Genomic DNA, 22,123 nt, shown 5'->3' with positions numbered 1-22,123 from the left:
CCATAAACAAAATTAATTTCTAATTTAATTCAAGCACTTTCAAGGACCTATGTTTGTTTTCAAGTACTTTCCAGGCCTTGAATCCATATGTCTGAAATTCAAGTACTTTCAAGAAGCGTGGGAACCCCGTATTTTCTTTTCATCTCATCTCTGTATAGTTCGCATTAAAGCAGTGTTTCAGCACAGTGCTGCTTTGTTTACAGCGGTAACCAAGGAAACGCTGTATCTGGTGTTCCATGAGCGCCTCCTGCTGTCAGAGAGTGAATCTGCATCTCATTCAGAGCATCTGCTGTTTGTTTCGTTCAGGCATGTAGTATAATTTCACAAAGCTAGTCAGAACATTGTTTTTGCTTCAAATTGGATTATTATTCAATCAAATTATGTATATGAAATTATATAACTAAATTATATAAATGATATGTATATGAATTACATAACTTAAATTAAATAACTGTAATTACAGATTTAGGTTAAATAAAGATGTCAGTCTTTATTTTTCTTCTTTTTAGGAAACACATCAAAGAAAAAATAAACAAATTCTACTGTTCCTAATATTCTGTATGTTGCTCAAAAACAAAATATATTGTGTTCAGCAGAAAAAAGTTTTGTTTTTTTACCCAGTCATTTAAAACACAACACATTTTAGAGCTGTAATGATATTTTTGCTTAAGGTTTATCATACCGTCAAAATCTCATACCGGCCCATGCCTAGTCAATACTCACCAAATTTTAAAGTTTAAAGCCACCAAATTTAATATACTCTCCTGTGTGATTTGTTTGTCAACCAAGATGGCTGATTCTGCGTTATGAATAGTCAGATTGCCTGTCAATCAAGCTCTTTGTGAAGGGTCAATTGTTCTAGTGCACACCCATACCTGTTGTTCTTGTGGAGGAACCGTCTTGCTATAATGGACAATATTGCCAGGGGAGGGAGCCCTGGGGTCTCCACTTTCAGGCCACGAGCTCTTGCTGTCACGCCTCTCCTCTTCTCCTTCCTTCCATCCCTCCTGAACACCAGTGTTTCTTGACCGCATGTGATCAACTTTAGTCATCCACTCCCTGTGTTTCAGCAAGAAAGAGTTTTATAGGGCAAATGTTTACTACTCCCAAAAAAATTTATAAAATAAGTCACAAAGATGAGTGCTTACCAGTTATTGCCTTTCTCCTTAGCTGAATGGTTCTCCTCATCATCACTAAAGTTCAGTTTCTCAGTATAGTCAACTTCCATTTGAGCACCTAAATAACAACAAAAATGGTGACTCAATTAACAAATGGTTTAAATACAAAATGAAATGTGGAAATGGCTAATAACCCAATTTATTATAAACTTTATAATCACTTTATCTGATTAATTGTTATCTTCTGATTTGCTTCCATGACCTACTGAATATAAAAGTATTCATAACATGAATAAGTACTTTGTAAAATATGTTAATTTTTTCACCATGTAAATGGTGCAGAAACCTCGACCAATTGACGATTTCTACTGTTGCACTGTACTAGGGATTGCCACAAGGAAATTTCGATCTTTACAGCTTTCGAATACTGAATTCTTGAAAATTATAAATTCATTATTATGCTTAATTATTATTCACAACAACAATAAAACAGTACAATGACAAACTCACTTAAACATACTTACAGCAAAAATAAGACAGTTGACATACAGAACCCCACACATAACATGCAGACAAAAATCTATTTGTGTCCACAAATTAAGAATTTGTTCCTACGACTTAGTAAATTTAAATGAGGGAATGAATTAGTATGAGGCCACAATTTAATAAAACAAAAGCTTTCAGTTTATAATTTTAATGTCTATTGTTTAACTAAACAAAATACCTTTTATTTCCATTAAAAAAAAAAAAAAAAAAAAAAAAAAGCAGAACAATGGTGGGCAAGTCATTGGCCACATTCACACAGCAGCAGAATACGGTTGTCAGTCCTGTTTTTGATTCCTTAAAACGGTTACGTTCACACACAGTACGGTTATTTATGGGTGTGACAACCGCATTCTGTAGCCGAACTCACACCTGTAAACTTTCAGGATTCACAACCGCATTCTCGGAACACACGCGCTGTGTGAACGGAACAGGACTGGACAACTAGTTGTCTGTCACATCATACAGTGCAAGAGAGTCGCTCTGCCGCACAAACGCATGTCTAATGTGTGTAACGAGTTTTCATGTGTGGTTTCGGTAACTTACAGTGACGGAGAAATGATCTGTGTAATCTGAAAGTTTTCGATCCAGTCAGTTTTCCACCGAAGCTGCTACCATCAGTTTTGTGTTCTGCGCGCGACTCAAATATGCTCCGCTCTCTACCCAAATTTAAAAGCTGCTGTCGGTTAATGAAGATTTGACGGAAGAACTCGCAGCTCAATTGGACGATTGATCGGCGGTCTCTAAAAAGGCAGATCTCAAAAAAACGATCTCAAGCTGATGACGAGCCTGCCGTGAGAGGTTTGGCACGACATGCAGAGTCACTGTCTCAGTCCGGCATGGGTAAAATAATTATAATGCTGAAGGTGAGGTACTCACAGATGGACTGACACGAAATGTAGTAATTACACCATAAATGCATATTATTAAAGTCTACTGTGTTTCACAGTCAACACATATGGCTTTTTGGCTAAGTTTAAAGGAAAAGAGCACTTTTAGTTAAAGAAGGCAATAATAGATGGCACTCGTGGAGGTAGGAAAACACGGATCAGTAGCGGACTCTTCTGTGAAAGCACAGTCTGTGCTGCTTGCCCTCGCACAAGAGTCACCTAAGAGGGGAAATTCCCCCCCATTTTCAAAAATGAAATTCAGGCCCTGAATAAATGTCTAAAAATCCTGATTGGAGTATCACTATAAATAGTTATAAATGATAAAAAGAAGGCTTTAAAAAGATCGGTGATTGGTATCGGCAGATACTGCTTTCTGTGATCGGCCTCAAATCCTGATCGGAGCACCCCTAGTTACTGGTAAGGAATACGGGCTTGACTCCCGTTGCACGTTTATACAGACAGTATTCCAAACGCAACTGTAAGCTGCTGTGTGAACGGGACATTTAGAGACTCACACCTGTAAGTAAATGTGGTTGTCAATCCCAAAAACTGACAGTGTGAACGTAGCTATTTAAATGGTATATGGCCGACCACCATGTAATACTGATAACACCAACTACCTTGGGAAGCCTACAATGTACATTCCTTACCACCCAACCCTTCTGTAAACCATGAATCGGGAAAAAAACAAACAAAACAAAAAAACAAATTCAACTGTCACTCTCACCTGCCCAACCCTCATCAGGCCACCATTAAGTTTAGGCTGAGGGGCAGTAGGTAGGAGCCTGTCTCTGGCATCTCTCTTTTCTCTGCCCTCCCCAGCAGAGGGTTTCCCTGCCTCATCGGAGTCCACAGAGGGAGATGGTGTGCCTCGACCCACGCCTGACTCCTCAGAGGGCTTACCATCGGTCTCTGAGGGGCTGGGAGCAACGTTTAAGTTCCTGCCTCCACCTTCCCGCCAGCTACCCACATCTGAGTAGGGAATGGAGATAAAAGGCCAGAGTGAAGGTGATAATTATATTTTAGAACTCTCATTAAGAAATTGCTGAATATCTTTTTTTCCCCTAAACAGTTGCAACCAATATGTTAAACAGCTCATAAGAAAAGGTGAAGGATGATGGTCGTACTCTGAGGCCTGAGGCTGGGGCCCGGCCCATAGGGTTCATCTTCCTGATTGCCTGATTTCTCCTCCTCACCCGCCGCCTGCAGACTCGGAAACTCCTGATGGAACTGACTGCTCATCCGAGGAGCTCCTGTAGACACAGTGACACTTAAGCACTTGACTTCAGCAGTTCAAAATCTGTGGCTTAAATTTGTTTAGATAAGGATTTACAGTTCACCGAGTAGCATTTTGAGAGTGAACAACAATGAAAAGGTTTACAAAGGAAACGGCTTACCGTCCAGCTGCCCAGACTGTTTGCTGTTGGCCCAGGAGCGGCTGCCTCCCAGAGGGACATCAGAGGTCTGGGGCACAGTTGGCTTAGGCTGTGGTGGAGGGGTCTCTTGTTGCCTACAATCATTAAAAAAAAGTGCCAGTGGAACATAAGAATCTAATGACTGCAAAACATGCAAGACGATGTGAAAAGTATGTTTGGAACATCTAAAACTGATCTTTCAACAGGAACTACACCTATCATTTAAGAGGGTGGAGTTTTACCGTTCGTCTCCTGGTTGATCCTGTCTGGAGGCCCATCCGCTGCCGTCCTTGGGTACGATGCTAACGTTGGGATCGTTGCCTTTGTTCTCAGCTTTTAGGCTGGGCAGGTTAGCTGGGGGGGGCATGCGTCGACTGACCGCAACTTTGCCCAAACTTTGGAGCCCATGTCTGGCAGCAACTAAGTGGAAGAAAAGAAAGACATTTCAGTTTTTTTTGACCAAAAGTCATTTACATTTAGCAGATGCTTTTATCTAAAGCGACTTACAAATGATGACAATAGAAGCAATCAAAACCAACAAAAGAGCAATAATATGCAATAAAATGAACATCATTTGTACAGGAATATTGTTAATATGAGCAGTAATCTTACAACAAATGTTCTTGGGCAGTCTCTCTCTATCTTTAAGCTCATAGGAATGCACAGCAGTAACTGAGTGGACAAAGGCTGCTTATTTGATCCAGCGATGCAAAGGAGGCTGATCGGGGAGCTCAATGAACGACAGTTCATAGACTCCAGTGCATCACTTGACACTCTACTCAATGAACCATTCTTATTTTAACAGTTAGAGAGCAAATCATTAGAAGTTACCCAAGTCATGTGTAAGTCACGAAATGTGACTGTGTGTAGACCATCTGTATTAAAAGTTATTGAATAAATTTTAATGTAAGCATTTTTCTGTTTGCTTTATCGTCTTTATGCAAAAAGCAGTTAGCCATTTTAGGTTTTGAGGTGAAATGTAACCTGAACATGTTCTTGACAGCTTTTGAGAGATTCATCCCACCACAGGGAACTCCGTAATTAACAACAGCTTGTTTGTAAGAATGGTCAGTTGACTCACCTGCAGTTTTCTGGGTCTCCAGAGACTTGCCCTTGTACGTGTTGAAGAGGCTAAGGGTTGCATACTTGGTCTTGCCATCCTTTGCCTTGGTGTTCTGCCCTGACTTCTCGGACATTTCGCTGGAAACTCATTGAGTCTGGTCCTGCGGCCTCACCCCTCAGAACCAGCCCCTTCGAAGAGCCCAAGAAATAAAATATTCAGTGAGCAGATGGTAAACCAGATACTTTCTCTAATATTCCACCTGCACCTCTTAAGCAGTATTTCCTGTCAGGCTTAAAAGCAGGCTACAACACAACACCAGGAGCCATTGTTGAGCAACTACAGAGACAAACAGACAAATGTGCATGTGAGCAAGCAACCCTCCCCGAATACAACGTATGCGAATGATAGCCTTTATACTCGTTTCACAAACATTACTAAATTAGATTCAGTGGTTCAAACTGGAAGGTTTATTCAAGGCCATGCACCAAACTTGCAGAGAAATCATTAAGTGCACAATCAGGATTTTATCAGACTTTCCTACTTCCAGGTTAAGGCAGAATCTTATGTGCTGAATTTATTACATATATACACGAACACTTCCAAAACATTGACCAACAAGTTTGACTAGCCATTATATCGGTCTATTACAACTTGCGTGTCTTTGAAGGAAATGGACTGCAAAGGCAGTCAGAACTCTACATCTTTGAATCCCAATGGTTCAAATCGATGAAGCACATCATGTTGCCATGCCGATGTCAGTGTAGATGGTGAAGTGACAGTAAGGGGAGGGGGTGCGACAATCTACCGTGAGCCACATGGGGCTCCATTCATAATTGATGTGGTGTAAGGGCTTATGCCAAGACAGCACAGTTGAAGCAACAGGGTCACCTCATCATGTCCATACACAATTAGATTCACTGCACACTGAGAATTATGACGATAATGTGGTATTGTTCACAACTACATTTATATATTTTTTCCACTCAGTTTCACTTTTTTTTTAATATATATAATGCTATCCAGAACACTGAAATCTCCAAAAGTCGTTAACAGCCGTTAAACTTAACATCATGCAAACCAGCTCTACACACACACACACACAAACTAAAAGTCACATGATAAGACAGAAGGTGTAATGAAAGTGAAAGCGGTCATCTTTTACTTTGGGTTATCGGCATTTACTGACAAACATTTCATTAAGGAAAAACTGCTGCTTCACCGGTTAAATGCCAGCTTCCTCTCAATCTACACCTCAAAAAATTTAATCTTTTTAGCTGGCTGGTGTATTGTAAAGGGAGGAAAGGTTACAGGTAGTTAAATGCAATCAATGGGACTACGCAAAGGCCAGATCAACAAGAAGCCATATTAGTATCGATTATAAACGAGAATTGTTAACGATTGTTAATGTCTACACAGCTGACAGCTTTAGCTGTTGTAGTTTGTTCAAGCTGTGCACGAAATGGACACTGCTTTTCTGCACTTTTACTTCACGTGTCTCCGCTCTCTCATGCTGCTCAACTGAGCTGCGTTTATCAGGTGTGCCTGCAGCGCTGCTGTTCAGCAGAGATGAGGACGGTTTGAAAGTCTTTTTTCCACTAAAATTTTGATGCGCATCGTCTCAGTTTATTACGTCAACATAAAAGATGTGATGGCAAAACAATCAAAAAAAAGTTATTACATGCAAAATTTGTAAATGTAAATTTTAGGGATGCTCTGATCACGATTTTTGCAGCCGATACCGAGTACCGATTTCTTGTCATGGTGATCGGGTTTAAAAATCAAAACGAGGCGCGGGTGTTTTTATATCACTGTATTTCTGAAGGAAGACTATCTTTAGAAAATTTTTTCATTCATTTTAATTTCATCTTGCATGTTATATGCCTGATAAAAGCAGCGTTTGTGAGCTCAGCGCTGCTCTGTGTACAGCCATTAGTGGGGAAACCTGTTTCTCCCGCTTTAAAGCACCTCCTGCTGGCAGAGAATTAATTTGTATTTTCAGTAAGTCCGTCTGATTTACGCAGCAAACATACTTTTCTTCTCCTATATCCACGGGTGGGGTAATAAAAAATGCATTCTGATTATTTGCGGGTGGGTCGCGGGCGAATAAAATAAATCAATCATGTACGTCGTCACGCGTTGACGTCATCAAATTGTGATCGGTTCGTGAGATCGGCCAAGTGTAGTGAGTACCGATCGAGTCATAAAATGTGATTATCGGCCGATACCAATCTCCGGCCGATCGATCGGAGCATCCCTAGTAAATTTCTCTAGTCGCCAGTGGCGACCTCAGCAAAAACTTCACTTGCAAATTAATATATTGGTCACAAATGTGACCGTTTTAGTCGAAGTCTGGAGCCCTGAGGCATGTGAAATATTTCACTCATGTTTTAAACAATAGTTACTTATTATTATTGTTGTGTAAACATTAATTTATTAAGTATTGATGAACTTGGTCTGAGAGATTGAGATGGATTTGAGATTCAATTAAGCATCTTTATTCTTTCAACCCCAACCTCCGGCAACCAATCATCCTTCCATCACCTGGCCATCTGCCTACTAAATTCACAAGCCAATCACTGCTTTCCAGTGAAATTCCCAAATGAGCATGCAAGAAATCACTGGCATTGAGCTGCAGCCCCTGAGGGATGAGAAAAGTCAATATCTTTTCAATAGATTGGTGAGGGGCATCCTTAAATCAATTAAGAACATACTCTAATATGAAACCTCATAGTTCAACCAGATCCAGTGTTACCAGGAAGCCTCAAAACATTCACTTGATCTCCTGTTCCTGTGGCTTTGTTTCTTTCTTTGTTAAAAGCACCCCTTAAGGCTTGTCTTATTTCAAACAATGGTGTTCTCAGTGGCATTTCCTCTTATGAATATGTAAAGCTCTTTAAGTGGAAGTTAAATGATCAAGTCTTCCTCTACTGACGCTCACAAGAATCTTTCCTCCTGCTGCCACTGTGATGAATCAAATCTAACTCGTTCCAGATTCTGCTGAAAGACTCTTGTTGTGCTTTGAGCCCAAAGGTTTCTGACTTGCTCAGTTTAATGCCATTTTCACATCTATATTTTCAAGGCCCATGAAACATCATCATACATAGAGAAAGGAGTCATTTGTGACGTGGATCACAAAAGAATGAAGTATACATTAAGATAACGGCAAGTTGTATAACCCCCATCAAGCCTGCAATATATAGTTATATTCAGAAAAATCACATTTTTATAAACATTTAAATTTCATAGAAAAAATATAAAGGTTTGTATGCGCTTTATGTAATGCGTCATATTTTACATCAGGTTTTCACCAAGTTTTTTCCATGTTGATAATTGTAGATGCTTTAGTTTCATGCATCAAATACGATACAGAAGAATTTCCAGGATTAAACCCAACATATGCATAAATCTAACACTGATGGGGACTAAGCATGCAGTTCTATGGAGCAGTGTTTCCCAACCGGGGTGCCGTCTGTTGAGAGCAGGGTTGTACCGAATATCTATACTTTTCAAATTGTCATATCGAAGTTAGAAATTCAAATATTGTGACAGAATTAATGTTGTAGGGTGCCACAAGTTTGTTAATTTCCAAAGGGTGCCGCGACTAAAAAAGGTTGGGAAACACTGCTATGGAGTGCCTCTTAGCACACTTGCATGTGGTAAAGTGGAAGTTGTGGATGCTCATTTGCATGCACTGATTTTAATGTTTTGTTTGATATACTTGGAAAAGTCATGCGAGCCATCACCTTTGGCTAACCTACCTCTGCACAACCAAGAATAGGACACTGGGTAACTACTGCCTTCCTTCACTTCGAACATGCCTTTCAGATTTAAAATGCAACAATATAACTATCGGTTTGAAGTCGTGTGGATGTATCAAATATGTGATTTAACAAACCAAACAATTCTCCAAACAACCCCAATAATATTTTACCGGCAAAATGAGTCATTTATTAAAAATGGCTGGTCAATTGGGCCTTGTGAGGTGGCCTCCAAACCCCCATTCACCCCAAATTCTGCCCCAGGCTATCCGGTTATCATCTTTCAGCAAAATATAAACTAAACCTGCCCATATTAATGCCGACCTATGTGAGAGAAAAGAAAACTGGTTTTGGTTGAGTGATTTGTCGTTGCTCATGGCAGTGCTAACATTAGCCAGACTGAGCCTTTTCTTCTAAAAGAGCAACAGCAGAAGCAGCACGCTGACTAGCCGTTAACATACCTGTCTCCGCCGGTCCTGTTTCTCTCTTCAAGTATATCGTTTATTCCGTCCAGAAGGTCTGTGTCCTGGCCCTTTGTATTGTGTGTTTAAGCGTGTGTGTGAGAGAGCGAGGCCGGCTGTGGATTACAAAAACTCGTGCTATGCTAATCCCAGCTAGCCGAGAGGTTAGCGACCCACAAAAACCTCCTCCACAAAAGAGAGAGAAGCGTTTATGTCCCTCTCCCTGTCGTTTTCTTTCTCTGTATGTGTCTCTGGTCGCGCCGCCGGTGTGAGGCGAGGAATAACGGGCGGTTGGCGGTTTCTCGTGCGCTCGAGAGAGGGCCCCGCGCTCGCGCCGCGGCCTGTCGCACAATCAAAGATGGCAGAGCGCCAATCCACGAGAGCCTGACGTCACCGCGTACAGGCGCAGCGCAGCGGCTGAGGAAGCGTCTTTAACATGTGAGACACAGCAGACGGCGCCCTTTATACTGTTTGGATGGAGCTTGACTGTCGTTTTTTTTATTAGAACAAAGTGTACAAATGTGTACACAAAAGTGCCAGAGTGTACATAGCAATCATTCATTGATAAAAAAATTCTAAATTAATTAAATATATATTCAATTTTTTATTAATGTTCTCCAAACAGGTGCTGTTGTCCTTGGTCTCCTGTTGGATCCTGAATATTTCTGAATTTTCCCAAAATAATAAAATGATTTTTATTGGAATTTTATACATATATCAAAATTATTCATCTTGATATCTGTTTACCTTTATATAACATTTTCCACATTCACCCAAAAAACCTTTGTGTATACAATTACATAAGAGATGGACAATTGATTCTTATTTTCTTCTCAGAAATATCTCGATCAATATCCAAATTAAACTTTTAGCCTAGCTGTATATATACAAGGTAATATTGTAATGTAACCTCTTTTACTTAATTATTTAAACTATAATTTTAATGAATACCCCAGGCTTTAGTTTTTAAATTATTATATCCACAAAAAGCTTTATGAGTAGATGTTTCAGCTATTATAATATATCTCTCATAACATATCGTTCAAGGAATAGTTTCCCCACCAAACCGATGACTTTCTTTCTTCTGTGGAGCACAAAATTTGGCAGAATGATGACAGTGGTATTTTTCATACAACCAGGGCATTTTAAGCCTAAAAACGCATCATGAAAGTATCATAAAAGTCAGCAATGGTTTGTGTAGATGGTTTGTGAGAATTTTTACTTTGTTTCCCAAGTAAAATGTAGCTAGGTACACGTTTTGTCATGAGCGAATTAAAGCTGCCTAAATTGTGGTTAGATTTAAGATTTGTAATGTTGGTATTTCTGCATTTTTCATTTAATTTTTCTCACATAGTAAGTGTCCTAATAGTGACCTAATAAATTTTATAGCCTATCCTTGCTTATCCACAAGAAATGTGCTGTCATGTGCCGATACATTTATTTACAGCAGTAAACATAAACATGCACACCTCACTTTTTTAGGCTTACTACACCGCAACATACAATAAAAAATTCATTTACAATGAGATGCACTTATGTATATTATTGACTGTGAGCATTGATTCAGTAAACTAAACGTTGTTCCACGAAAATGTACTGTTATTTTTATTGACATATTTTTCTTATTGATACTACAACTGAGAGGGTAATTTCTTCATAATAATACAGTAACATTTTGATATTACTTGGAACAAATCAAGTATGCTCAATAGTTAAAAATCACGTCTGTAGTGCTGAAAAAGTATTTTTATACTTTTCATTTAATGCTCAGAAAGTTACAAATACTGTATATTTACTAAAATTATTTGTTACATTTTTAAATTGCATTAATAGCTGGAAGTTATACATCTATAATGCAACTCAATAAAAGTAATAAAAGAGTTTGATAGTGCATGCTGGTTCTCAACAATTAAACCAATTACATACAAAACTACACATAAAATCACTTTTATAATAAAATGTATATTATGTTCAAAATTTTAAGGCACATGCTGATAAATCAAAAGAATTCTTCCAAGTCTAAAAATCAGTTTCAGTATTACTACAGCAAATTCACAAAATGTAAGAATCTCACACACTACTTTTTTGTCATTGTTACAGTTTAGCCTATAGTTGACTTGTGTTGTCAGATTTTATACAACTATGTTATGTTTCTGATTCACATTGCACGATCACTGTGTGGTCAGTGGCAATGGTACAAAAGCCCTGATCTTGTCCAGGAGTGATGAAGGGTCTGCTATGACTGTGTGCAGACTGGCTCTGCTGTAATACAGAGCAGACAGCAGCGCTGCAACAGACACTGAGAATATGAGTGAATGAGAGGAGCGCTGTGACTGCGGCTCTGGTGTACAGCGTGTTCTCAGGGGCTCGTTGACTCGATCCCACTGAGTCAGGATGGCCTGACGTGCACCTTCCCATCGGCCCGGCCCGTGAAGACGAAACTGGTACGGGGTGCAGGGCCCAAAGATGACATTCAGAGCCAGTCTAGGGTCTGTCAGGAGCAACTTCAGGATAGAAGGATGGACTCCCACTTGTTTAGCCAACTCATCCATGTAGGGGATGTAGTCCACCTGGATGGTGTGTCTCTGGGCAGCCACATACCTGCACGAGAACACGATTAAGATCAAAATCCACTGAAATTACATACTTTAATTGTAGAAATTGTGTGAATGCTGTGTTATATTGTCATGTGAGATGTTAAGTGTGGAGAACCTTCGAGCCATTGCTTCCTCTTTTGCTTTAATGTCCTTCATCATTGCACTCATTGGAGGCAGTTTGCATCGACCTAGTGAGGATATCACAGCTTTGTTACATACAAAAACACTGTATACTTATGAACATTAATAATGTTCTTACATGTTTATGTTTCACTTAAAGATTAATGTGTTTTTAAGGGTAATGTCATGAAAAAATATAAAGGGTTTTATTTACATTATAAACAAGGGTTTGACAAGGGTATTTGTACTGTGTAGATAAACTGTAACTTCAAAACTCAAAACTTCCAAACTAAGAAGACCGAAATAAGCTGCAAGAACATCATGTCTTAAGCTTCAGTAGCATTAATCTAAATCTACAGATAAAAGGGCAAATGTTTTTGATGCAAGAAACATTTTGTCATATTGTAAAAGGTTAATTATAATCTTTAATAAAATTATAATGTACAGGATTGCAGGTGGACATCTCATATTTCTCTGTGTACGCTCATAAAATAAAAGTTTCAAAAGGTGGGTTTCGCAACAGTGTCATAGAAGAACCATTTAGGGTTCCCCAAAGAACCTTTCAGTGAACAGTTCTTAAAATAACCATTTTTTCTTAGTGTGAAGAACATTTAAAACCTATTTCCTCTATAGAATCTTTTGCACAATAGAAAGGTTCCATGGATGTTAAATGTTCTTCATGAAACCATAAATTCCACTGAAGAACCTTTATTTTTTAGAGTGTAGGAGGTCAGCGTCATGTTTGATACCTTTAAAAACACGTGTGGCCCAGCGCGCCTGCATCTCAGAGATGGGCATAATGGCTCCCAGAGGCTGGATCAGACCAATCACGGCTAAAGTTGGCCGCTCCAGTCCTGGGGGATATACATATTTGTACATTGATACTTTGTTCTTTGAGACAGGAATTACATGTGAAGACAGGAAGGGGAATGAGAAAGTGTAGCCTGTGGCAAACACCACCAGATCAATGTCATCTTCAACAGTGCCATCCTCAAACACAACACTTGATCCACGAAACTCTTGAACGTTTGGCTTGACTGAGACGGTACCGGAGAGGATGCGGTTTGGTAAATCATCATTGACCATGGGATGTTGGCTAAAAACTCTGCCAGATAAAAAAAAACACAAAACAGCACTATACAACACCATATAATATTGAAGAGAATATGCTTCATTTAACTCTGACCAACATCATCAGAGTCTTATTTCTTCCAGTGTTCACAGTACCTGTGCGCAGGCTGCAGCCCATAGAGCTTGTGGTCAAACCGTTTATTGAGTTGTTTCTCTCACAGTTTGTTAAGAAATCCAGGTGGCAACCATCCAAGAAACAACATTAGCCCTCTGTTATTAAACATCATATCGAAAGGAACACCTTTGTCTCCTACACGATTCAATATCCAAGATCCCTTTCGGGTGCTCAGATAAACCTGAAATATAACAAACAAGTCAAATGCATCTCTTTTTTTCTGGTACTTTTGTGGCCCTTTAAAAGTCCCTGTTCACTGCAGTGCATGTAAAACCACCTTCAAAATGTCTCTTTTTGTGTTTCGCAGAGAAAATAAATTGTAACATCATGGAAAATCATGAAGGTAAGACAACAAAGAGTTAAATTTTTGGATTGAGCATTTATTTAAAGTAAAAAATATCTATATATTTATCAAACAATGTGATTGGTGTAATGTAATATTGATAAAATATGTCATGTGGAATAATAATTCATAATCACTATAATTATTTATACTTAAGTTGTGGCATATCACCTGTTTGGCCATTCTGCTCAGCTCCACAGCAATATCTCCTCCAGAGTTCCCAATACCAATCACAACTACCCTCTTCCCTCGCCATTCTTCAGGGTTTTTGTAGTCACGACTGTGGAAGATTTTTCCCTTAAACGTGTCTATTCCTAAATAGAGGATTTTAAACAGGTAGCCACTATAACATGAAAACACACATATATGACTATTGCATCCATGAAACTCTGCTGCCTCTACTGATTCTGCAGCCAATGAGCTTAATTTCTTAACATTTAGCCTAAATAATCTGGTTCAGTGTTTACTGTAAGATGGCCCTGCAACTATTAGAGTTCCTCTGAAACCCTCCACCTCCCCCAGCTCCACCTGTCTAGATCTGATACAAGATTTTATGATGCCTATTTGTGCCTGTTTAGCTCCATGTTTGTACTGGCAGCAGCAACTCCATACTTGCTCTGGAACACCAGCAGCATTAACAGCAGCAAGTGTAGCAGATCTAATCCACTAAGACCAAATATTGTAACATTGTCATATCCATTAACATGCTAAAACTATCTCAAGAGTTGTCATGATTGAAATCCAGTTATATGTAATGTAGCAGTTAATATATAACTTTTTATAATAACTTTAGTGTCTCATTGCATATGCATTTTGAACATGATGTTCTATTAAAAAAGTTCGGGAGGAACATGTTTAGATAATAATTAATTACCACCATGGAAACATTCAGATAATCAAATTAATTACACAATACAAGGTATATATACAGCCGACTCATCCCTCCACCATACCAGCTCCTCTCTCTCAATTATTACTATCCCAGATAAGGATGAGGGGGAGTACTCTGGGTTTGGGCTAAATCGCGAGCTCGGATCCCTCCCCTCGGACAGCATGCCAAATATGCATACTCTTCGCTTTATCTGATTATATGTAAGTGAGAACTCATGAACTGATGTTGAATCATTCTTTGCAAGCCCCGTAAACTTACTAATTATAAATAATATTTCTATTCAACATTAAAATGAGAGGGGCTTTTCACTTACTGTACAGCAGAGTTGTGATAAAGCCTAATGACTCTTGTACACCCAAAGTTTATGAGTGTTTGGCCTTTATTGACATAATGCTGTTGCACTTTGCACATTTGCTTAGTCATCACATGTACTGCACCTGGAAAGTCCTGTAGAGGGAGATGAGGGTGACAGTGGTGTCCGGTGCAAACCATTACAGCATCAAACACCTGCTTCTCTCTCCGACCATCTTTGGACTCTGTCTCTACATCCCACTGTCCAGAGTGAGGGAAGTCTGGCCTTGGTGTAACATGAAGGACTTTTGTCTAGGAAACACAAAACATAAACTGGGGAATTCTTGAAATACAGTACTGTATATTCATAACTTCACAGTTTTAATGTGTCAATAAAACCTTTCAGTTCTGACCTGGAAGCGCATGTGCCGTTTGAGCTGGAAGTGGTCAGCATACATGCGGAAGTAGTCCATGATGAGGGAGTGGTGCATGTAGTTTGGGAAGTGGGCAGGAATGGGGAAATCACTGTAGCACATCATCTCCTTTGAAGTGTTGATAATCAAAGAGTGGTAAATGCTAGCACGATCTGGATCTGGATTTTCCTAAGATGGAAAGACAAAGAAAATTGGATCAGTTTCTAGGAGCATGTTGTTTATTACTTCTCTGCAACAATCTGTGCCTCAGGGATCAGTGCTTGGCCCCCTTTTTTTTCACATGCACAACTTCAATGGACCCAATCATTTAGAGATATCTCACCTTAAACCTCCAGAGTCCTCCAGTGTCATCACTAGTCTCAAAGCACACTGGCTCCAGACCTTCATCCAGGCAGCATTTGATGCAGGCCAGCCCAGAGGTTCCTCCTCCAATCACAACAACACGTTTAGCCATGATGATCCAAAACAGTCAGACTTTAGGCAGATGCAGGAAGTAGAAATAAATAATGAGATTTATACTTGTTTCTATACAGTATGTCATACATCTCAACTGTGGTAGAGAATATGTTGATTTTACCTCCTATAGAAAAAAGCAGTGAAATACTGTATAAAACTATTTAACTGGTGTCTAGAAAAAGACAAAAAAATATATCATAGTATATATAGGCTTTACTTTGAACATATGTGTATGATGACAGTGCTGTTAATAGGAAGTTACCACAATGTACTGCAGAAACAATTAACTTTTGTTAAGTTAAACAAAAATCTTTATATGTAATTTCATAATTACTTATACTGTCTTTGAAATTTGGTTAAAGTGTACTGCTTAATGTACTGACAAGTATTTGTGGTAAACTAAATTATATTTGATGTCTTCTCAATAGAAACTTGTATGCCATTGTCACAATCTCTAACTGGAGTGCCCACGAGCTCTGCTAGAGGGCACAGCATCCCGTACCCTTTACCAATCAACCCGGGCTCCATTTCCCATAATCCTTTGCTTGGACTCATCAGAGCTCATCATCAGTTCACAGCTGTTCCTATTAGGACGACTATAAGAATTGCACACACACATACTCTGCTGGTGATTGTTTAGCCTGCAAACGTTTCTTGTCATCTGCCTTGCCTTGCCTTGCCTTTTGTGTTTTTGATCATGGACTTTTAATCTGTTTTGTGATTGTTTGCTGCCTGCCCTGACCTTCGCCTGTTTTATGGATTACTCTTTTGCCTCTGCCTTGGATTACTATTGTTTGCTGTTGTTTCAACCCTGCCTGTCTGACTACGTTTTGCTCAAATAAAGCCTACATTTGGATTCATCACTTCGTTGTCATGCCTCCATGTTACAGTCATGTATTTAAATATATTTGTAATTAAACATTTGTAACGATTTGGTTGCAGTTTAGTACTTTTAAAATATATTAACTTTAAACATAATATTGAATAACACTACAGTTCAAATTATAATCTTTACATGTGCTTTACTATGTTAGTCAACACATCAAGATAAGTACTTCATTGAAGCATGACAAAAGCATATGAAACAAATTGTTTATCAAACATAAGGATTTGAAATAAAACTTTTAATTTGATCAATTTACTTAAATTTACTCTCTTTAAGTACACTGCTTTTTATTTATCAATATTTTATTACCTGCAAGTACTGTTTTTTTTTAAATATACTTTTAAGATTTTAAGTACACTACATGTGCACATTCAATACAATTAATTACTCTTCTTTTTGACAAGGGAACCTAAGCATAAAACGTAGTGGTCCATTATTGTTCCTATGCAATCCTTTGTGTATTCACTACACAGTAGATAGTACTATAGGCCTCCAATTCTTGTATGCATATGGCCCTGTTGCATCATCACTAGTGTATCCTATGTCAAAATGTACATAGTGAAATCAACCTGCTAAACACTGACAGTAGCTTCTGAATGTGATCGTCTACAACATACATTCTCTGCAACTATTTGCATAACATAACAGATAATTGTTTTAAGAACAACAGTGAAATTAAATAATATTAACTGGACATTAACTGCTCAAATAGTTACAGTGGGTACGGAAAGTATTCAGACCCCCTTAAATTTCATTAATGAGGAAAAAAAATTAACTTAAATGATTTTAGCAAATGGCTGCAATATAACAAAGAGTAAAAAATTTAAGGGGGTCTGAATACTTTCCGTACCCACTGTATATTAGTGTCAATAAAATGTTTGTGGCATTGTATCTTACCAAGTGTGAAGCAGCGAGTGAATAAATTTTATTTATTCAGTTCAGAGTAATGGGAAAATTTCACCACACCCCCTTTAGGGTTATAAAAGAGGCAGGGATTAATTTATTTGTAACCCTATCTGGTCAATGTTCAACTAGATAATGTTGACATAGTTTTAGATATTTAGTTGTAGTTTCATCTTCACACAGTCCTGTTAATCATATGAAACAACACACATCCACAGAAACACAGAAGTGTTACCCAGGATGCATTATGGCACAAAAGTATACGTTTTTATGTTTATTAGTTTTGATTTCATATTACAGAGCTCCTCTGCATGGTGAAAATTTATATTTCTGTTTTACTTTGCCTGCAAAAGTTTTTGAGGGACCACAAATGCATTGAAATCCTCCCATCTCATATTTTTTCTATCACCACATCACCTTATAGTTTCTTTATTCTAGTTAACCTAAAAATGTGTTACAGTTCATATTGCTCTGCATACTGGATCTCACACAGTGCACTTTATACAGGCAGCAACAACATATCAAGTGTGTACTAAGAGCAGTAAACACGCAATAAACATAAGACATAAAATAAGTGAACTTTTTTGAAACACGACAAAAGACTATTAAAACATTGATTTAAAAGCTACTTTAAAACTTTCAATTTGACATAAAAGCGCACTATTTAAAACAATCATCAGAGTCTACTTTAAGTACACAAGTTGCCTTTTATTTCATTAATATTTATCTAGGAGTACATATTTAGAGAAAATTAACATGCTAAAAAGACTTGCTAACAACTGCAAAAGTTGAAAGTGGTGCATACTTGTAATTTTAACACAACAACCATCAGTTTGTTGCTAGTGAATTAAAACCACACAATTATATTAAAATAATTACATACACATTACAGGCACATAAAATCAGTTATTTTACAATCAAATTAAATGCTCATTATACACAAACTGTGTTATAAATGTTAAGGTACTTGCTGATAAATATCAATATCAAGCATATGCACTGTATCAATTTAGACATTTTCATGATGTTGACTATGGTTTACCACAATGGAAAGACATTTCTTAAGATGTTATATTTCATATAAATGTTTTTGATTCACATTGCATGATCACTGTGTGGTCAGTGGCAATGGTACAAAAGCCCTGATCTTGTCCAGGAGTGATGAAGGATCTGCTATGAGTGTGTGCAGACTGGCTCTGCTGTAATACAGAGCAGACAGCAGCGCTGCAACAGACACTGAGAATATGAGTGAAAGAGAGAAGCGCTGTGACTGCGGCTCTGGTGTACAGCGTGTTCTCAGGGGCTCGTTGACTCGATCCCACTGAGTCAGGATGGCCTGACGTGCACCTTCCCATCGGCGCGGCCCGTGAAGACGAAACTGGTACGGGGTGCAGGGCCCAAAGATGACATTCAGAGCCAGTCTAGGGTCTGTCAGGAGCAACTTCAGGATAGAAGGAAGGACTCCCACTTGTTTAGCCAACTCATCCATGTAGGGGATGTAGTCCACCTGGATGGTGTGTCTCTGGGCAGCCACATACCTGCACGAGAACACGATTAAGATCAAGATCCACTGAAAATACATACTTTTAACTGTAGAAATTGTGTAAGTGCTGTCTTATATAGCCTTTTTAAATCAAATGTGAAGAACCTTCGAGCCATTGCTTCCTCTTTTGCTTTAATGTCCTTCATCATTCCAGTCATTGGAGGCAGTTTGCACAGTCCTATGTGAGAATATCACAGCTTAAGTACAAAAACACTGTATACGTAATGTTCTGCCATATTCATATAGGTCATGTACAAGTACTACAGTATGTTGTCATACTATAACTTTCAGAACTCAAAACCAGTCCAAACTGATGATGATGAAAAACAAAATTATTGTCTAAAGTTCTTTGTTTAATTCTACAGGGTGTAAAATCCTCACGAAAAACTGTATTACAACATTCTGGTGAAAATATACATTAGGAACACCCTGTATTTTTCTGTGTAGATGGTCAGCGTCATGTTTGATACCTTTAAAAACACGAGTGGCCCAGCGCGCCTGCATCTCAGAGATGGGCATAATGGCTCCCAGAGGCTGGATCAGACCAATCACGGCTAAAGTTGGCCGCTCCAGTCCTGGGGGATATACGTATTTGTACAGGGATACTTTGTTCTTTGAGACAGGAATTACATGTGAAGACAGGAAGGGGAATGAGAAAGTGTAGCCTGTGGCAAACACCACCAGATCAATGTCATCTTCAACAGTGCCATCCTCAAACACCACACTTGATCCACGAAACTCTTGAACGTTTGGCTTGACTGAGACGGTACCGGAGAGGATGCGGTTTGGTAAGTCATCATTGACCATAGGATGTTGGTTGAAAACACTGGGGAAAAACAATAGACATTATATAATGTAATTGATTGCAGCAAAGAAGATTTCATTGATTCTGTCTTGTTCTACTTGTATAAAGATGACCTCTTCATGCTAAGGTACCAATACTAAGAATGACCAACATCATCAGAGTCTTATTTCTTCTAACGTTCACAGTACCTGTGCGCAGGCTGCAGCCCATAGAGCTTGTGGTTGAACCGTTTATTGAGTTGTTTCTCTCCAAAATTGTTGATAAATCCAACAGGCAACATTTGAATAAGCCAATTACTCATTCTCTTATTAAATAACATATCAGCTGGAACACCATTGTCTCCTACACGATTTAGTATCCAAGATCCCCTTCGGGTGCTCAGATAAACCTGGAATTAAAGTAAGGGAAACAATGTGGAAAACAGAGGCTTCAATAGAAGTAAAATAATTCACACACTATAATTTTTTTTATTCTGTAGATGTAGCATATCACCTGTTTGGCCATTCTGCTCAGCTCCACAGCAATATCTCCTCCAGAGTTCCCAATACCAATCACAACTACCCTCTTCCCTCGCCATTCTTCAGGGTTTTTGTAATCACGGCTGTGGAAGAATTTTCCCTTAAACGTGTTTATTCCTAAAGAGAGGATTTGAATGAGGCCTAGTGACTCTTGTACACCAAAGTTTATTATGATTGTTTAGTCTTTATTGACATAGTGTTGTTGCACTTTGCACATACACTCTATTTGCTTAGTCATCACATGTACTGCACCTGGAAAGTCCTGTAGAGGGAGATGAGGGTGACAGTGGTGTCCGGTGCAAACCATCACAGCATCAAACACCTGCTTCTCTCTCCGACCATCTTTAGACTCTGTCTCTACATCCCACTGTCCAGAGTGAGAGAAGTCTGGCCTTGGTGTAATATGAAGGACTTTTGTCTGGGAAACACAAAACATGAACTTGTGAATCTTTGAAAACAGTATAGTATGTTGAAAACTTCACAGTTTTAATGTGTCATCAAAACCTTTCAGTTCTGACCTGGAAGCGGATGTGCCGTTTGAGCTGGAAGTGGTCAGCGTACATGCGGAAGTAGTCCATGATGAGGGAGTTGTGCATGTAGTTTGGGAAGTGGGCAGGGATTGGGAAATCACTGAAACACATCATCTCCTTTGAAGTGTTGATAATCAAAGAGTGGTAAATGCTAGCACGATCTGGATCTGGATTTTCCTAAGATGGAAAGACATGCAAAGTGGATCAGTTTCTTGCAGCATGTTGTTTATTGCTGCTTTGCAATAAAATGTACCTCAGGGCTCAGTGCTTGGCCCCGTTTTTTTCTTCATATGCACAACTTCAATGGACCCAATCATACAGACATATCTCACCTTAAACCTCCATAGTCCTCCAATGTCATCACTAGTCTCAAAACACACTGGCTCCAGACCTTCATCCAAGCAGCATTTGATACAGGCCAGCCCAGAGGTTCCTCCTCCAATCACAACAACACGTTTAGCCATGATGATCCACAATAGTCAGACTTAAGACAGCTGGACATGATAGAAAAATCTGAATTAAAGGAATAGTTTATCAAAAATGGTCACCAATTATGCACATCCTAGAAGTTCCAAACCCATGATTTTCATTCTATTACGGAATGTTGTCATCTGTTCAGAAGCATGAAACTATACACCAGTGTTATTTCCATCATATCTCAAATTATGCACGTTTTTATAGATTTGTTATGCGTTTGATAGCTTTCTGTGGCGGAAATTACATTTTATATCACACAACAAAATTTTTGCATAATTTTACAAACTGAAATTTATGCAGAGAAAATGTTCTGTTCACACGTGACATTTTCCTTTTATATCTCAAGCTTAATGTACTGTATACATTAACATGCATTAGGCTATGTAATATGCCAACTGGTTGGAATGCATCTACACTTTCCATCCCTGTGTTTAACCCTTTCAAAAAAACAAAAAAAAGCCATGCATATTACATAACATGTTGTGTATATCATCTCAAATAAATTCACATTTATTTGATGCTGCCTTGGTAAAAGATGTGTTAAAGCACTTCCAAGAAAATGAGAAAGACCACCAGAAAGACGGTCATAAATCGGGGAGAAACACGAGTGTATTCCAGCGGAATAATTCATGGGATGTTGTTCATTAAATCAAGTGACCACAAGACCATTTTGCTGATCAGAATAGTGATGTACATGACTCAGGGAAGGGTCAGCTGACCCATACTAAACAGTGAAAGTTTTCACAGATCAGAATAGTGATGTTTGTGACTCAGGGAAGGGTCAGCTGACCCGTACTGAACAGTGAAAGTTTTCACAGATCAGAATAGTGATGT

General features: G+C 38.7%; 3 protein-coding genes and 1 pseudogene across 5 annotated transcripts in view; all 4 read right to left on the bottom strand.

The window, feature by feature from the left end:
- The window catches only part of LOC107712868 (protein PRRC2C-like), a 29,891-nt gene extending 20,252 nt beyond the window's left edge, over positions 1 to 9,639 (bottom strand). Inside the window, 9 exon segments of the mRNA XM_016518236.1 lie at positions 876 to 1,059; positions 1,149 to 1,236; positions 3,279 to 3,294; positions 3,297 to 3,523; positions 3,679 to 3,804; positions 3,949 to 4,061; positions 4,209 to 4,386; positions 5,048 to 5,217; positions 9,249 to 9,639. Of these exon segments, the coding sequence (XP_016373722.1) occupies positions 876 to 1,059; positions 1,149 to 1,236; positions 3,279 to 3,294; positions 3,297 to 3,523; positions 3,679 to 3,804; positions 3,949 to 4,061; positions 4,209 to 4,386; positions 5,048 to 5,162 (1,047 nt within the window). The 5' untranslated portion in view covers positions 5,163 to 5,217; positions 9,249 to 9,639.
- A 1,607-nt stretch (positions 9,640 to 11,246) lies between these two features.
- Positions 11,247 to 17,427, bottom strand: LOC107712869 (dimethylaniline monooxygenase [N-oxide-forming] 5-like; annotated as a pseudogene).
- LOC107712867 (phospholipid phosphatase 6) overlaps positions 12,839 to 22,123 on the bottom strand; it is a 30,976-nt gene continuing 21,691 nt past the window's right edge. The window contains exons 3-4 of the transcript XR_001636838.1: positions 14,041 to 14,051; positions 12,839 to 12,849 (exon numbers count right to left, since the gene is read on the bottom strand). The gene's annotated coding sequence lies outside the window, so the exon portion shown is untranslated. The remainder of the gene's footprint in view (positions 12,850 to 14,040; positions 14,052 to 22,123) is intronic.
- LOC107712865 (dimethylaniline monooxygenase [N-oxide-forming] 5-like) overlaps positions 18,195 to 22,123 on the bottom strand; it is a 13,501-nt gene continuing 9,572 nt past the window's right edge. The window contains exons 2-9 of one of the 3 annotated variants that reach the window (XM_016518230.1): positions 21,145 to 21,306; positions 20,801 to 20,989; positions 20,535 to 20,700; positions 20,257 to 20,399; positions 19,953 to 20,152; positions 19,430 to 19,785; positions 19,065 to 19,137; positions 18,197 to 18,954 (exon numbers count right to left, since the gene is read on the bottom strand). In XM_016518230.1, the coding sequence (XP_016373716.1) occupies positions 18,525 to 18,954; positions 19,065 to 19,137; positions 19,430 to 19,785; positions 19,953 to 20,152; positions 20,257 to 20,399; positions 20,535 to 20,700; positions 20,801 to 20,989; positions 21,145 to 21,276 (1,689 nt within the window). In that variant the 5' untranslated portion in view covers positions 21,277 to 21,306 and the 3' untranslated portion in view covers positions 18,197 to 18,524. Of the gene's footprint in view, positions 18,955 to 19,064; positions 19,138 to 19,429; positions 19,786 to 19,952; positions 20,153 to 20,256; positions 20,400 to 20,534; positions 20,701 to 20,800; positions 20,990 to 21,144; positions 21,326 to 22,123 lie in introns of all 3 variants that reach the window. The other 2 variants (XM_016518232.1, XM_016518233.1) reach the window with 2 other exon arrangements.

This window comes from Sinocyclocheilus rhinocerous, unplaced genomic scaffold, assembly GCF_001515625.1.
Source record: "Sinocyclocheilus rhinocerous isolate Xijiao unplaced genomic scaffold, SAMN03320098_v1.1 scaffold478, whole genome shotgun sequence".
Classification (NCBI taxonomy): Eukaryota; Metazoa; Chordata; class Actinopteri; order Cypriniformes; family Cyprinidae; genus Sinocyclocheilus; species Sinocyclocheilus rhinocerous.
Note: the sequence above shows the minus strand (reverse complement) of the source record. Positions and strands in the feature narration are given on the sequence as shown.